Source organism: Hyperolius riggenbachi, chromosome 10, assembly GCF_040937935.1.
Source record: "Hyperolius riggenbachi isolate aHypRig1 chromosome 10, aHypRig1.pri, whole genome shotgun sequence".
NCBI lineage: Eukaryota > Metazoa > Chordata > Amphibia > Anura > Hyperoliidae > Hyperolius > Hyperolius riggenbachi.
In genome coordinates this window covers 49280044-49297201 of record NC_090655.1, presented here as the reverse complement: position 1 = coordinate 49297201, position 17158 = coordinate 49280044, and the positions used below count along the sequence as shown (strand labels likewise).

The 17158-nt window shown below is 46.1% G+C and overlaps 1 protein-coding gene and 1 long non-coding RNA gene across 3 annotated transcripts in view; one reads left to right on the top strand and one right to left on the bottom strand.

The window, feature by feature from the left end:
• The window catches only part of LOC137537321 (uncharacterized), a 106365-nt gene extending 100752 nt beyond the window's left edge, over nt 1-5613 (top strand). For both annotated transcript variants that reach the window (XR_011024591.1, XR_011024590.1), the window contains one exon: nt 5510-5613. This is a non-coding gene — a long non-coding RNA (uncharacterized lncRNA). The remainder of the gene's footprint in view (nt 1-5509) is intronic.
• NOP2 (NOP2 nucleolar protein) overlaps nt 4963-17158 on the bottom strand; it is a 38470-nt gene continuing 26274 nt past the window's right edge. Inside the window, exons 15-17 of the mRNA XM_068259391.1 lie at nt 15352-15449; nt 14407-14537; nt 4963-5566 (exon numbers count right to left, since the gene is read on the bottom strand). Coding sequence (XP_068115492.1) covers nt 5208-5566; nt 14407-14537; nt 15352-15449 — 588 coding nt within the window. The 3' untranslated portion in view covers nt 4963-5207. The remainder of the gene's footprint in view (nt 5567-14406; nt 14538-15351; nt 15450-17158) is intronic.

Here is a 17158-nt window from a genome sequence, read left to right as displayed (position 1 = left end):
GTGCGATTTTAACAATACAGATTCTCTTTAAAGGGGCACTATAGAAGAAGAAAAAATTATAAAATGTAATATATGTGCACACATATAGAAATAAGTACATTTTTTTTCCAGAGTAAAATGAGCCATAAATTACTTTTCTCCTATAATGCCGTCACTTACAGTAGGTAGTAGAAATCTGACAGAAGCCACAGGTTTTGGACTAGTCCATCTCTTCATGGGGGATTCTCAGTAATTTATTTTCAAAGGTACTTAGTGAATGGCAGTTGCTCTCTGTCCCAACTGCCAAAAATACTAACGAGCAGGGAAGCTGGCCAGCATCATAGATTAAATCCATTTTAGGGAATATCTTTATAAAGAATAAAAGCCTTGCTGAGAATCCCCTAAGAAGAGATGGACTAGTCCTAAACCTGTCACTTCGGTCAGATTTCTGCTACCTACTTTAAGTGACAGCTACTTACGCGAAAAGTAATTTATAGCTCATTTTACTCTGGAAAAAACGTACTTCCTATTCGTCTGTTTGGCAAAAAATTGTAACATTTAAAATATGTGCATAGTGTCCCTTTAAAGAGGAACTCCAGTGAAAATGTAATAAAAAAAAAGTGCTTCATTTTTACAATAATTATGTATAAATGATTAAGTCAGTGTTTGCCCATTGTAAAATCTTTTAAATCCCTCATTTACATTCTGACATTACATGGTGCCATTTTTACTGTTGGCAGGTGATGTAGCTGCTGCTTAGCTGTTTACAGCTGCCAAAAAAGCATTTCCCACAATGCAGCAAGCTTCATAGACAGAAATTCTGAGTACGTACTCTTGGCAGTTTACTTTGTGGGAGGGGTTTCACCATGATATCACCTATACAGCGCCCCCTGATGGTCTGTTTGTGAAAAGGAATGGATTTCTCATGAAAAAGGGGGTATCCGCTACTGATTGGGATAAAGTTTAATTTTTGGTCGGAGTTTCTCTTTAAAGCTGAATTATCTCAGTTACCCACAATACACTGATATTGAATTATCTCTTTATGCCCCGAAGCCAGGCTTACATCCAGAACCACTGATGTATAATAGCTTTAAATTTTGCTCTGTAAAATGTGTTAAATGTAGGCTTGTTATACACCAGTGGTTCTGGATGCTGGCCTGGCTACAGGTGCATAAAGAGAAAATTTGCATATTCAGTAGCAGTGCATTGTGGGTAGAGATGGGCCGAATGGTTCCAGGCGAACTTTAGGGATTCGCATTCGCCTGGACCAGGCGAACTTTTGCGGAAGTTCTATTCGCCCCATAATGCACTGAGGGTCAACTTTGACCCCCTGCATCACAGTCAATTCAATTCACTTTATTGTCATTGTGTAACACAACGAAATTACTTTTCATGACAACCCCACGGTGCATATAGGGAACATAGTGATAGTAACAAGGAAGAGAAGAAATTATACAAGTATGCCAGGTATTACAGATGTTTAAACTATTTGTACACAGTGTTAATTATTTCAGAGAGGATTCAGAGTTTATCAAGTTTACGGCGGATGGGAAAAAGCTATCTTTCAGTCTGTTTGTGTGTGCGGATTGATCTAAAACGTTTACCTAATGGAAGGAGTTCAAACAGGGCATTTCCAGGGTGAGTGTTGTCCTTGATAATGTTTTTGGCCCTTCTCAAGCTGCGAGTATTATACAAAAGTTCCAGTGATGGTAGTTCAGTGCCAATAATGGCTTCTGCTGTTTTAACAACTCGCTGCAGGGCTTCTCTAGTAGCCTTCGTGCAGCTGTTGTACCAGGCCGTCATGCAATTGGTCAGAACACTTTCTATAGTGCATCTGTAGAAATGAACCAGCAGCTTCTGTGGGAGGTTAGCGCTCCTTAGTTTCCTCAGAAAGTAGAGGCGTTGTTGTGCTTTGCCAGTTAGAGCTAAAGCATTGTCAGCCCAGGACAGGTTCTCTGCGATGGTGACTCCCAAAAATTTGAAGCTTGAAACTCTCTCCACAGCCTCTGCATTGATCATTAGCGGTAGGCGAGTAGTCTTTTTGGTGGTCCTAAAGTCCAGAATAATTTCTTTGGTCTTCTTTGTATTTAATAACAGGTTGTTAATGTCGCACCATGCAGTCAGGTTCCTAACTTCTTCTCTGTATGCAGCTTCCTCATTGTCTGATATAAGCCCAATGACAGTCGTATCATCTGCAAACTTAACAATTACGTTTGAGGTATGGATAGGCTGGCAGTTATGGGTGAAAAGTGCATAGAGGAGAGGGCTTAATACACAGCCCTGTGGCACGCCAGTGCTCAGGGTAAGGGTGAAGGATGTCTGTTTTCCTAGTCTGACAGTTTGAGGGCGATTTAGTAAGGAAGTCCAATAACCAAGTACATATGGAGGGAGCAAGACCTAGTGCATGGAGTTTGTTGGTCAGCTGGCTAGGTACAATGGTGTTAAATGCTGAGCTGTAGTCAACAAAGAGCATCCTAACATAGGAGTTGGGCTTTTCCAGGTGTGAGAGGGCAGCATGGTCAGTCAGCAGGCACATTGTAGCCATTCAGGCTGCACTAAGCCCTGGAGCCCCACCCCCCCTTATATAAGGCAGGCTCGCTGGCCATGACACTCACTCGTGTGCCTGCTGCAAATGGACAGACTAGGGAGAGCTGCTGCAGATTTTTTTCTCCTAGGGAAAGATTAGTTAGGCTTTTGCTTGCTCCTGGTTGATTGTTATTGCTAAAATAGCACCCCTCAACAGCTCTTTTGAGAGCTAATGTTTTCTTTTGTGTGTTGCTCACTGACATTATACAGCCCTATCTGTTGCATCTGGACCTTGGTAATTGTTATTACTGTGCCAGCCAGGCCCTGCCTAACTATCTATACTGGGACACCTACCTATGCCTACCTAACTACTGTGGCACCTACTTACCTATATGGGGATACCTACCTATACTAGGGGACCTACCTACCTATAGTGGGTCTCCTACCTATGCCTAGCTAACTGAGGCTCCTACCTATGCCTATCTACCTACACTGGGACTCCTACCTATATACAAGAAAATAAGGTCGTTGCTTCATTGTGGACAGACCAAATTTGATCAGCTGGACAGTCACTGTTGTTGTATCATTGAGCTACCACAGCCCGGCGACCATATGGGCTGGAAAACTGCCATGGCCTGCACTCTGGCCATGCTGCGCATCAGTCCAGCACGCCGTCACTACGCAAACAGCTGTTTGCGGTGCGCTACAGTGAGTTTGGTGTGTCAGTGTGAAGCAGAACTCTAATTACACTCCCTAATTGATGTATACACATGCAAGATGTTTGAAAGCATTTTAGGCCTGCAATTTAGCATTCAATGTGATTTCTGCCCTTAAACCGCTGCTTTGCGTTACATCCAGATTTTTCCCCGGGACTTTAGGCATGTATCCCACCCCGCCATGCCCCCCTCCAGGTGTTAGACCCCTTGAAACATCTTTTCCATCACTTTTGTGGCCAGCATAATTTTTTCTATTTTTCAAAGTTCGCATCCCCATTGAAGCCTATTGCGGTTTCGCGAACCGAACCTTCCGCGAAGGTTCGCGAACCTAAAATCGGAGGTTCGGCCCATCTAATTGTGGGTAACTGCGATAATTCAGCTTTAACTAAATATCTGTAAATACCTTCTGTTTTAAGAAGGCAAATCACGCCATATTTTGTACATTACAACTTTATTTCTCTGAAATGGTGTAACTCGAGTATTTTGTAAGTAGGGTACTGTCTGTACAGAGTTCATAAACACGCCGCCAGTAATAGAGCTCTAAATTTAAGGCATGTGGTGAGTAAAATATTGTAACTTTAACAACATTCTGCAACACGGACCGCTCACTTTGTGAATAAACAGAACTTAATATTTTTGCTTGTTAACAATGTGTACTTAATCATTAACATAACCTTAGTGAGGGTGGGTTCACACTGCAGAGCTTTTTCTAAGCACTTGTGATTTGAAAAGCTTTTGGTAATGTAAGGCTATGTGTGTGTTCTCACTTGAGAAAATTGATTTTTATAAAAATCCCCCATAGTATTGTTTTTTTTAAGCTCTAGTGATTTGAAAATCTCTTGCTAATGCAAAACACCTCTTGCAGTGTGAACCAGCCCTGAAGCGACCACCCCTGTATTTTAGGAATTTTCGGTACTTTTCTGTTAGCCGGGCACATCCACTAGGTGGCATTAATTACTATTCCCCCTCCAGGCCACCATGGATAGTTGGAGTTTTATCGCCACCTAGTGGATGCACCCAGCTAATGGAAAAGTACCGAAATTTTCTTTACTTTCAAACACTGCAGTCAGTAAAATAAGCCTTAAAGAGTAACTGTCAGGCTGCAGAAGCTAATTTAAACCTCTATTCTCCTGTGTTAAACAGTTTAGACGGAAGCCAAAAAGGCAATAGTGAAGATAAAAATCTCTTACATTTGATGTGTGCTTATCAGCAAAGCTGTTAGACCCAAGAGGATGCAAGCCGCATACCATACTGCAAAGCATTCTGGGGCCCTCCCCTCGGCTGCTAAGGAGACGTTACAGTATCAAGTTTCAGCAGCTTGTAACTCAGTCCAGGCACAGCACTGAAAAATCTCTGCGGGCAGAGTACACTGCAGGAGTCCGCTATTGTTCCTAGCCACATGGCTAATTAATATTCACTGCACACTAGTGTTATTCAGTACGAGCTTTTCTGTGATCAGGAAGCAGGCAGGACATGACGACACATTTGGCTTCATAGGAGACAGACAAACATGGAACCTGCCATGAGCTGTCAGGAGCATCAATCTCTGCATATACTATATACAAATTCTGTGAAGTACAAACGTGGACAGTGAAATGCATATGTTATGTAAGTACAGCCAATCTTTAGCTACTGATATATGTGTTTATTTTCTCTGAGACCTTATACCTAATAGCTCCTCTTTAACAGAAGCAAAACCTGCTGCCCAACAGCTAAGGCCAAAGAATGACAGAGGCTAGTCTTGTTTTATAATCAATTTATAATAAAACAATTGCACAAAATGAGGCTGATAGCGACAGAGTTCACACAGTACTTTAAGCATGATGAACCCCCTCCATGGCAGTCCAAACTGCAAGCGCCCCCTCCTGACAACTTCCTGCACTGCAGGGATGTGATGCTCTGACAGAGCTTCAGAGATGGGAAGAACCTACAGAACAGGAGGTGAGAAAGTCACATCAGGTCCAGAAGTAGGAAAAGAACAGAAAATTATTTATTCTTTTTCTTCTTTGCAGATAACTTTTGTTTCTTGTGGAACTTCTGGGTCATCTTCTTTGGAAATTTCTTTTTATTCATGGGGGAGTTTTTCTGCATCTTCTTAGGAGAGGGGGAGCCTTGAGGCTGTTTTTTTAGCAAAGTGTTCTGTGTCTTCTTCTGGGGCTGCTTGTTTGGTACGGTGTTCTGGGTCTTCTGGGGCTGTTTGTTTGGTGGGGTGTTTTGTGTTTTCTTTTGAAGCTCTTTTTGTCCTGGTTTCTTCTGACCTGGTTTTTGGCTCGTCTGCTCTGTTTCAGGCTCTGTCTTCTGGGCAGCAGTTGCCTCGCTCTGATTTGAGGCTTCTGAGGCATCAGCTGGTTTATGGGAAGAAGATGAACCAGATTAAAGAGACAGGAAAGGATACTCTTTGGAAACGAGCAATTGGTTGGTCGATATTTAAAGCGAACCAGAGACAAAGCATCCTCATGTATTTTACCATATATATCAGTGGGAACCTTAGAGAAAACACCTAACCTGCTTTCTATTTCATTCTTCACTGCTCAGCCTGCTTGTTATCAGCCCTGATAAAATCCAACTGAGCATTCAGTCTGGCTTTGCTCATGAATCCTAGCAGAGCCACAAGGGGCAGGCTTGGGCTTGAAAAGACAGATTCAGCTATGATGATTCCTGAGCAAAGCCAGACTGAATGCTCAGTCGGAGATTTTATCAGGGCTGATAACCAGCAGGCTGAGCAGTGAAGAATGAAACAGAGAGCAGGGTAGGTGTTTTCTCTAATGTTCCCACTGATATATATGGTAAAATACATGAGGGTGCTTTGTCTCTAGTTTACTTGAAAGTGACAAGTTCAAAGCCCCTCATCTAGCAGTGAGAGAGTGTATAGCCTTACTATCTCAGCAGCACACAGTGCAATCACCAACAGGCTCAGCAGAGACCCAGTGAATCTCCAAAATCATATCCCTCCTTTTCCTACATGACATCTGCCTGGCCTCATTGCTGGTGCAAAGACCAGGTGATGTCACTAGGAGGCGGGGAGAGGCCAGTAAGTGGGTGTACAAACCAGGAAATATAGTTAAACGCTGTTGCTCACTGGATTCTATTTAATAGAGGTTTACAAACAGTCACTGCTGAGCTGTAAGGATGGCCAGTAAGATGCTAATATTCTGGCTTGCATGCAAATTGCCATACAATCTCCTGTACTTCATCAATAATTCCAAGCTGTATGCAAGTCTGAAGTTTTACTTACCTGGGGCATCTACCAGCCCCCTGCAGCCATCCTGTGCCCTCGCAGTCACTCATGGCTCCTCTGGTCCCCCCCCTGCCAGCTAGTTTCGTTTTTGCCGACTAGGAGTCAGCCAGCCGCCATGCGTACGTTTTTTACACATCCCTGCTGGTGCAGGAAGCTGTTGCAGACAACAAGTACATTTGTTGTGGTTTGTAAAGTTTTACGCATTACCCCCGTAATACGTAAAAATGTACTTGTTGATGTCTGCAATAGCTTCTGCACCCGCAGGGATGCGTAAAAACGTACGAATGGCGGTCGGCCGACTCCCAGTCGGCAAAAACGAAACTAGCTGGCAGCGGGGGACCAGAGGAGCCATGAGTGACTGCGAGGGCACCGGATGGCTGCAGGGGGCTGGTAGATGCCCCAGATAAGATTTTTTTTTTAAGTTAAGGTTCCCTTTAAACAATACCAGTTGCCTGGCTGCCCTGCTGATCTATTTGGCTGCAGTAGTGTCTGAATAACACCAGAAACAAGCATGCAGCTAATCCTGTCAGATCTGACAATGTCAGAAACGAATCTTGACTAAGAAAGAACAGACTTCAGCACTCTCCAAGTCAATCTTCTTTATTGAAGCCACAAAGCACAGTTAAAACGGATTGCCCCTACTACAGCTGTTTTGCATGTACAACACACCTCCTTAGGACACACCTGATCTGTTGCATGCTTGTTCAGGGTCTATGGCAAAGGTATTAGTCAGAGGATCAGCAGGACAGCCAGCAAACTGGTATTGCTTAAAAGACGTGAGGCCAAAGGGAAAAAAAAAAGTTCAGCACCTGTAGCTAAAATGAATGCACGGAGGACGCCATCCGCGCAGATTTGCCGGGTCCCCGCTGCTCAATATCTTCCAGGGCCGGCTCCCGACCCCACAGCCCAGGTCAGGCTTTCATGCCACCTGCAAAATGTTTGCTGAAGCTGGCCGCGGCTGCGCAGTCCGCACAGATGAGTGTGGCTGCGCAGCTCTAGGGCCTCCCCCGATCCACACCTCAGGTTGTCTCCTGTAGCGTGAGGGGGAGGTCCTAGAGCTGCGCAGCCACACTCATCTGTGCGGACTGCGCAGCCGCGGCCAGCTTCAGCAGACATTTTGCAGGTGGCATGAGAGCCTGACCCGGGCTGTGGGGTCCGGAGCCTCCGTGCATTCAAATTATCTACAGGTACTGAATTTTTTTTTCATTTGGCCTTGTAGGTCCTTTAAAAAAATATATATGGCAGCCTGCACATCCCTCTCGCTTCAGTTGTCGTTTAAAGGTACCCTAAACTGAAATGATGTTCCTTTTAAACAATACCAGTTTCCTGGCAGTCCTGCTGAACTCTTTAGCCGCAGCAGTGGCTGAATCACATTCCTGAAACAAGCACGCAGCTAATCCAGTCTGACTTCAGTCAGAGCACCTGATCTGCATGCTTGTTCAGGGGCTGTGGCTAGAAGTATTAGAGAAACAGGATCAGAAGGAAAGTCAGTATTATTTTAAAAGGAAAAATCCATATCCTCAGTTTAAGTTCCTTTTAAGCATTCTTAGTATTGAACAGTTGAGATGAGCCCTCAAAACAAAGTTTTTATACATGGGGGCTGCAGCAGAGGATATTAACTTTTCCTTCTCGCCAGCACTCCACCCCCTTTACACCCTCCCAATACGCCTGACTATGAAGGAGGAAGTATAGGAGTGATGGAGCACAGTATGGAGCGCTGCTGCTAGAGACTGTGTGCAGGGTGATAACCTCTGCCACGGCCTGCATGTTATAAATGCTTTGTTTTTGTTCCCATGGACTTGCTTTGGAAAGCTAATCCCTACAGAGCACGGACATCTCCAGGAAAAGAAGCATTATCTGTTCATACAAACCGATCAAAGAATTATACAATCTTCAAAACAATTCATGCAGAACCGCATGACTTCCAGCAGACGCCAGATTATGTTAACAATGCTTATCTCTGCATGTGGTGACCTTTCTGCAGAGCTCTACTAACCAGACTGAATTTATCTCAGCCATTATTTTGGGAGAATATCTTAAAGGGAAGGTCCAAGCAAAATAAAAAAAAGAGTTTCACTTACCTGGGGCTTCTACCAGCCCCATGCAGCCATCCTGTGCCCTCGTAGTCACCCACTGCTGCTCCAGTCCCCCGCTGGCAGCTTGCCGACCTCGGAGGTCGGCGGGCTGCATTGCGTAAGTTTTTACGCATTCCCGCTAGTGCAAGAACATTAACACATACGTTTTTATGCGTTACTGGTTCAATGCGTAAATTTATTCACATTGAACCAGTAATGCGTAAAAACGTATGTGTTAATGTTCCTGCACTAGTGGGAATGCGTAAAAACGTACGCAATGCTGCCCGCCGACCTCCGAGGTCGGCAAGCTGCCAGCGGGGGACTGGAGCAGCAGTGGGTGACTACGAGGGCACAGGATGGCTGCATGGGGCTGGTAGAAGCCTCAGGTAAGTGAAACTCTTTTTTTTATTTTGCTTGGACCTTCCCTTTAAGAAGCCATACACATGCCGTATTGTTACAAATGACAGAGCCGTCAGAGCCTCCCGCGGGGCGGTCGTTCTGCCGACCAGTTGCACCTGAGTACAAGCGGTCAGCAGACTGATAAGACTGTTTTTGGCCTCTTGCACACTGCACGCGATTCAGATTCCGCTTTTTAATCAGTTTTTACATCCGATTCAGATTCTGATTTGCAGTTTGCTCCCTGCACACTGCAAATCGTAATCTGAATGGGATGTAAAAACTGATTAAAAAGCGGAATCTGAATCGGAATCGCGTGCAGTGTGCAAGAGGCCTTTGGCCCGCAAACGCAGCAAAACTGCACACAAAAAAACCGCACGACTTAAGCAGTGAAATGACTCAGGCTCTGGTCCTTAAGGGGCCAGGGTCTGTCCAACCTATATGAATTAACCACCCTGGCGTTCTATTGAGATCACCAGGGCGGCTGCGGGAGGGTTTTTTTTTAATTAAAAAAAAAAAAAAAAAACTATTTCATGCAGCCAACTTTCAGTTGGCTGCATGAAAGCCCACTAGAGGGCGCTCCGGAGGCGTTCTTCTGATCGCCTCCGGCAAGCATAAGTAACAAGGAAGGCTGCATTGAACATCCTTCCTTGTTTGGCTTTCCTCGTCGCCATGGCGACGAGCAGAGTGACGTCATGGACGTCAGCCGCCTCCGATCCAGCCCTTAGCGCTGGCCGGAAGTATTTGTTCCGGCTGCGCAGGGCTCGGGCGGCTGGGGGGACCCTCTTTCGCCGCTGCTCGCGGCGGATCGCCGCAGAGCGGCGGTGATCAGGCAGCACACGCGGCTGGCAAAGTGCCGGCTGCGTGTGCTGCTTTTTATTTTATCAAAATCGGCCCAGCAGGGCCTGAGCGGCACCCTCTGGCGGTAATGGACGAGCTGAGCTCGTCCATACCGCTAAGGTGGTTAAACATTGCAGATTGCCTGGCTGTCCTACGGATCCTCTGCCTCCATACCTTCATCCAAAAACCCTGAACAGTGTCAGGTGTGCAATTCAGACTGGGGATTATCAATGAGAACAAATCATTTCTACTTGCATTCAAATTTCATGTAAAGGTTATGCAGCTTGACCTTGGACCAATAAAAATTGATGAGGAGTTATTGCAATTGGTCCAATTTCAAGCTGCATACAATTTACCTGAAATTTTAATGCATGCAGAAGTTATTTGCATGTCATTGATCATCCCTTATTCAGACACTACTGATGCCACCAACATTATCAGGATGCCAGGTAACTGGTATTATTTAAGAAGCAATAAATATGGCAGCCTCCATGACCCTCTCATTTCAGATGCCCTTCAAAAATAGATCCTAGAAATCAATGAGAGCTCATCTACAGCTGTAATCAGAAACAGTGTACATTTTGTATCTAGTGTGGACAAGCATCTGCAGCTGGAAATCAGCAATGTCGCCACTGTGGGTGGCTATGAGAATCACAAGAATCTCAAATGCATTATGGGTATTAAGGGAAACCAGATATGGCAATAATGGGTGCGGTCCTCTCGGTTCACACACATGACCAATACTTTCTGTTGCTAGATTTTTATGGTTTATCCTTTTCTGTGTTATTTTGTTTATAACAAAAATACATTTATTCAAAAAAATTCTGTTCAAGGCTCCAATTATTTTATTAGATATTGTTGACATGACAGTGACAGAAGCCAATCTTAACAACCCTATGAGGCCTGTTGCTTAATTGGATGTGGTATTCACTGCAGTTGGTTTACCTATTCATAAAGGGAAGGTCCATGCAAAATAAAGCGTTTTACTTACCTGAGGCTTCTACCAGCCCCATGCAGCCATCCTGTGCCCTCGTAGTCACTCACTGCTGCTCCAGTCCCCCGCTGGCAGCTTCCCAACCTCGGAGGTCGGCGGGCCACATTGCGTACATTTTTACGCATTCCCGCTAGTGCAGGAACATTAACACATACATTTTACGCGTTAGTGGTGCAATGCGTAAAAATGTACGAGTTGCACCCACTAACGCGCAAAAATGTATGTGTTAATGTTCCTGCACTAGCGGGAATGCGTAAAAATGTATGCAATGCGGCCCGCCGACCTCCGAGGTCGGAAAGCTGCCAGCGGGGGACTGGAGCAGCAGTGAGTGACTACGAGGGCACAGGATGGCTGCATGGGGCTGGTAGAAGCCTCAGGTAAGTAAAACTTTTTTTTATTTTGCATGGACCTTCCCTTAAAAGGGGAACCTAAACAGAGTAATATGGGCGTTTCCTTTTAAACATAACCAGTTGCCCGGCTGTCTTGCTGATCTCTTTGGCTTCAGCAGTGGCTGAATCACACACCTGAAACAAGCATGCAATTAATCCAGTCTGACTTCAGTCAGAGCACCTGATCTGTATGCTTGTTGAGGGGCTAGAGACACAGGATCAGCAGGACTGCCAGGCAACTGGTATTATTTTAATAGGAAAAATCCACATCCTTCTCAGTTTATGTTCCCTTTAACCACCCTGGCGTTCTGATTAAATCGCCAGGGTGGCTGCGGGAGGGTTTTTTTTAAATAAAAAAAAAAACTATTTCATGCAGCCAACTGAAAGTTGGCTGCATGAAAGCCCACTAGAGGGCGCTCCGGAGGCGATCTTCCGATCGCCTCCGGCGGCAAGGAATAACACGGAAGGCCGCAATGAGCGGCCCTCCGTGTTTCGCTTCCCTCGTCGCCATGGCGACGAGCGGAGTGACGTCATGGACGTCAGCCGACGTCCTGACGTCAGCCGCCTCCGATCCAGCCCTTAGCGCTGGCCGGAACTGTTTGTTCCGGCTACGCTGGGCTCGGGCGGCTGGGGGGACCCTCTTTCGCCGCTGTGCTGCAGCGGCGATCAGGCAGCACACGCGGCTGGCAAAGTGCCGGCTGCGTGTGCTGCTTTTTATTTGGTGGAAATCGGCCCAGCAGGGCCTGAGCGGCAGCCTCTGGCGGTGTTGGACGAGCTGAGCTCGTCCAGACCGCTCAGCAGGTTAAGGGGCCCATACATTGGTCGATTTTTTTCAGCCATCGATCAAATTTGCAGCCAATTTCGATCGATTTGACCTGACTGGATGGAAAATCTAGATTGAGCTGCTGGATGGCCCAATAATGGTCCAATAATGCATTTAGATTCATTTCTAATAGATTTCCAACAGATTTCATTCTAAAATCTATTGGAAATCTGTTGCTAGTGTGTGGCACACATCAGATAGATTCCTGTTAGATTAGACTTGACAGGCATCTGACAAAAACTTAAGGTAGCCATACACTGGTCGATTTGCCATCAGATTCGACCAACAGGTAGATCCCTCTCTGATCGAATCTGATCAGAGAGGGATCGTATGGCTGCCTTTACTGCAAACAGATTGTGAACAGATTTCAGCCTGAAACCGTTCACAATCTGTTGTTGTGGTTGAGGTGGTCCTTCTACTGTTTAAACTTCCTGCCTGGCTAGAAGAAGTGAAGCATGCCGGACCCGGAGACCAGACCAGTGCGGAGACGGAGCAGCGGTGACCGGGGGCAGTCGTGCCGGCGGTGCAGGTAATGTATGCGGGCTCTATTGCGGCGGTCGTCGGGCACTCGAACGCCGCTAGCGACGCGCTCCCTACCCACGGGCGATCGACGGTAATTTTCCGCACGGAGCGATCGGACGAAATGGATCGAAATTCGGCGTGTTGCGGGAACGATGTGACAGCAGATTCGATCCCAGTGATCGAATCTGCTGTCGATCTGGCGGGAATCGGCCTAGTGGATGGTCAGCTTTATCTAATGGTCGAATCTGCTGCAAATCTATAAGTGTATGGCAACCTTTATACAGGAACTGATTACTTTGAGAGCAATGGGATTATCTAGAAACCGCCTGGCTTTGGTACCTGCCTCCACAGAAGGGTGAGAAGTTTTGTTATGCTGGGAATACACGGGTCGATCCAGCGGCCGATTAGCCGCCGGATCGACGCTCATCCCCGCCGGTGCTCCTCATCAGCTGCTCGATTCCCTGCCATTGTTCGTCGGCGGGGATCGAGCGGGCGGCGGTCGAGCAGCATGATCGGACCAACTGAATATCAGCTGGCCAGATCAGCTGCTCAATACACGGTACAGAAACGTACCGTATATCCCCAGCATTGGTCAGGCTGCACACAGGACAGTCATACTCTTTACACCAGTGTTTCTCAACTTTTTTGACCCAAGTACCCCCTATCGCAATTCAGTTCCAGCCGAGTACCCCCGAATTCAGATCAATGTACTTTGATGAAATTTAGTGTGATCATGTGCTATTTAAAAAACGTAACCCCCAAAAATAAAACAAATAAAAACCGACACTTACCTGGGGCTTCTATCGGCCCCCTGCAGCTGTCATGTCCCGCGCCGTCCTTTTCCGATCTTCTGTTCCCCGCCACCAGTCCTGGTCTAATCAGGCAACTAATTAGACTGCGGCTGTATGTGTGCTTGCTCCTCTTACAAGTCATCAGGAGCTTACTGCACAGGCACAGTACAAGAAAACTTCGTACTGCACCAGCGCAGTAAGCTCCCGATGACGTGCACGGGAGGAAGCACTATTCGTCTGGTTAGACTAATATTAGACAGGGACCAGCGGTGGGAAACGGAGCATCGGAGGAGGATGGCATGGGACATTACCACTGCAGGGGACGGATAGAAGTCCCCCCAGGTAAGTGTCAGTTTTTGTTTATTTACCCTACCATAGAACCCCTTTTAAGCTGCCCCTTAGTACTGTGTAGGCAGAAGCACTTCTGTATACACTGTGCTTAGAGGGCAGGTGCTGCAGTAATGAATTAAACTGTACCTGGTGGGATATATGCTCTGCCCAGCTGGATCCTGGGCTTGTTTCTCCTTCACAAGGAGTTCACCCCCAGCATGAATCCTTCTTATCTCTGTCTATTAGAGACAAATCTACGGAATTATTGTGCTCGGTCAGATGTCTTTTGAAGTATGCAGACAGCGCGGGGCTGTGACATGTCTCTGCCTCCCCTTCCCCTCACAGGCTGCTCACTGCTCGCTCCTTTCCTTTGATTCCTTTGAGAAAGTTTATAGCCCCCGAATTGCTGCAGTTACCAGCCCAGCTACCACAGTAAGAAACTAAAGACCTCCATTCATAGTGCAGACTAAGCAGATCTAAACTTACTCTGTGCTCGGAGGGCAGCTCCGCAGAAGCAGAGTCTGAGCTGCGCTATGTCTGATTGTGCTGCTGCTTACAAGACGAGGAAGTGACGTGTGCGCATGTCTTGGCAGCACAATCTGACATTACACAGGCACAGTTTCCGTGCAGAGCGCGGCTGGCAGACCACACAAGTGGATCAGTAAGCCAGCACAGCTGTGCTGCGTACCCCTGACTGTGGTCTCACGTACCCCCTGGGGTACGCGAACCACGTGTTGAGAACCTCTGCTTTACACCACTTCACAAGAGGAACATTATCATTCCTCACCTTCCTTTGTGGACGGGATGGTGTTAGAGAACTTGCGGAATTTAGCGATGAAGAAGCCGTCCATGTTATGGGTGTGCGGGTAGAAGCGGCGGGTCAGCCGGAGGGATTGGTGGAATCGCCTTTCTTTGAATCTGTGAGAGAAGACGGGTTACTGTGAGTCGCTACAGAATAAGACATCAGCTTCCAGGGGGAAATATATTACACATCACTGCTTATGCATTCTATTACAAACCGGGGGATAATCAATTCGGATGACAGGAGTCCACTTCCAATCTAAAGCTGACTCAATTCTGAAAATCAGCAGCTTAGTTAAGCCGCACACACATGCAGAAAGAATGCTGCCCAAAGGGATTGGGACTCAGTCAAGCAACAGTCCTAGGCAGAGTGCTGTATAGACATGTTGCAAAGGCTGCATCTGAGTGATGCATTCTGTTGCAATGGAGGAGGGACAATGGCGAGGTGCACGACAGCTTTCTAGGGGGCAGGGTAAGGAGGGGGAACAATACATCCACTCAAGGTGATCAGGCATGTGGGGCAGTTATGCTGAATGAATGCTTAATATGTCCAAGCACTGTGAACACTTTATATTCACTTACCAACCAGACTAATATTAGAATTTGACTTTAGAAAGTTTAGATTTAGGGTTTTTGTTCTTTTTAACAAAATTAAAGTAAACAAAACTTTACAAAAAAAAAGTAAACTAAATTGGAAAGCTGAACATAAGTGGAGCAGTAACCGTGTGTCAGGCTCACGGTTCTTACAGATGAACAGGGAAGAATCTCCACCCCACCATCCTGTATTAGGGAAGCAGAGCATTCCCTCCCAGTTGAGGCTCACTCAAGTAGACAGGCTGTGGAGGGAGAGCTCATCCATGTAAGAAACACAATTGTCATTGAACATGGGCAGACATACAGAACGCAGCAGCATCACCATGGGGAACCTCACCTCACAAATCCTTCCTTCCCAAAGTCCAGCCCAGTCGGGACCAGTTTGACGTTTCTCTTCTTCAGGGCGTAGTCCACCACACACTCATTCTCCTCCACCTGTGGGAAGAAACTGGTCATTGCTGGAGTGATCATGCAGGAATTCACTGGACCTCTTGATTATGAAAACCTGCCTATTGGTATCCTAGCCACCAATCACCTTCCCCAGGTAACGTGAAATAGTAGCCTGATAGTGTGTCTCAGGGAAATTAAACACTAAGGGCCATATACAATTCACTTTTTCTCCTAGGAGATAATTTTTCAACTTCTCTTTAAAGGACTTCCGATGCGAACATCAAAATCTATTCTGTACTCCCTTGGGGCTTCTAGCAGCCCCGAGCAGCCGTCTCAGTCCCTCGCTGCAGCTTCGGTGACCTGCTATGATGGCGATTTGCCGGCAGGGTCGGCTCTTCTGCGCTTGCGCATCCACTCCTGCAGTAGGCACCAGATGATGTGGACGTGCGGGCGCAGAAGAGCCGACCACGCCGGAGGGTTGCCATCATTACAGGCTGCCAGCAGGGACAGAAGAGGACCACCAGAGCTGAAAAGTACTAAAAGTAGGTGAAAAAGTGCTATCAGGTTTTGAGTATTTTCTTGCTCGCTGTAGTTGCATAAGATCTGTTCCTGCAAATTGCATTCATAGTTTATGAGATCTGCAGATCATCATACACACCTTGTTTAACTGACATTCATCTGCAGATCAGACAATCATCTGCAGATCTGAAAATCCATCCTGGTGGATCTGATCTGCAGATGAATGTCAGTTAAACAAGGTGTGTATGATGATCTGCAGATATCATAGACTATGAATGCAATTTGCAGGAACGGATCTTTGGCAGGAACAGATCTTTTGCAGATACTGATCTTTTGGGTCTGTACAGCATCTGTGTGTGCAGCATCTTGCAAAGATTTTTTTTATGATGAGGAGTTCAGCTCCATAGAATAGACTGTGAAGGTATGGCTCTCATACTACATGAAGGGTGGTAAGATAGGTCTGTGATCTTTCATTTTCCAAAGACTATAGTCTGATGTGTGTATGCACCTTTAGGCAATCTGTGCTAATCTGTTTGTGCCAATTAGCACAAATTTGTTCCAGCCTGCAGCGTTTTGCCGCATACAAAAAAAATGCATGCAGAATTGCATAAGAAGAAAGTCTCTGCAACTGCGTTTTTTAGAGGCATATGCGATTTAAAAGAAAAAATAAAATAAAACCTGCAGTACTTTTCCACATAACGCATGTGGTCTTCCATTAAAATCAATGGCTACCAAAAAAACATTAAACAGCTTTGCAAAACGCACATTTGTGCGGCAAAATGTTTGCAGGGAATAGTCTGCGATCCCTCCCTTAGCATCTGCAGTTACTGTTCTGTTGGATGGCAGTTGCGGCATTATGAGAAATGCAACTTACATCCTGATGTTCAGCCTTGACGGACATCTAAGTTGCGTGGGAGTGGGGTGTGGCATAACTCTAAGGTTGAGTTACTGTAAATGTGCTGCGTCAATGCATCTGTTGCCGGCAACATGTACCGTAATGGCAATGCATTCATAGCAGGGCACCACTCGGTGCATTTCAATGCAGAAAATCCATTGCCATTACATTGAGAATGGCACAGAATCTACCCAGCAACAGATGACACAGCAAATTCACTGTAAACCTAGCCTAATGCTCAAAGCTCTTTCAACATCTACATCAAAAGACATGCAGTGCTCAAAAAGTGCAAACCAGCACTTCATCTGGTAGCTGTGCTTCTATAATCCTGCAACAGCAG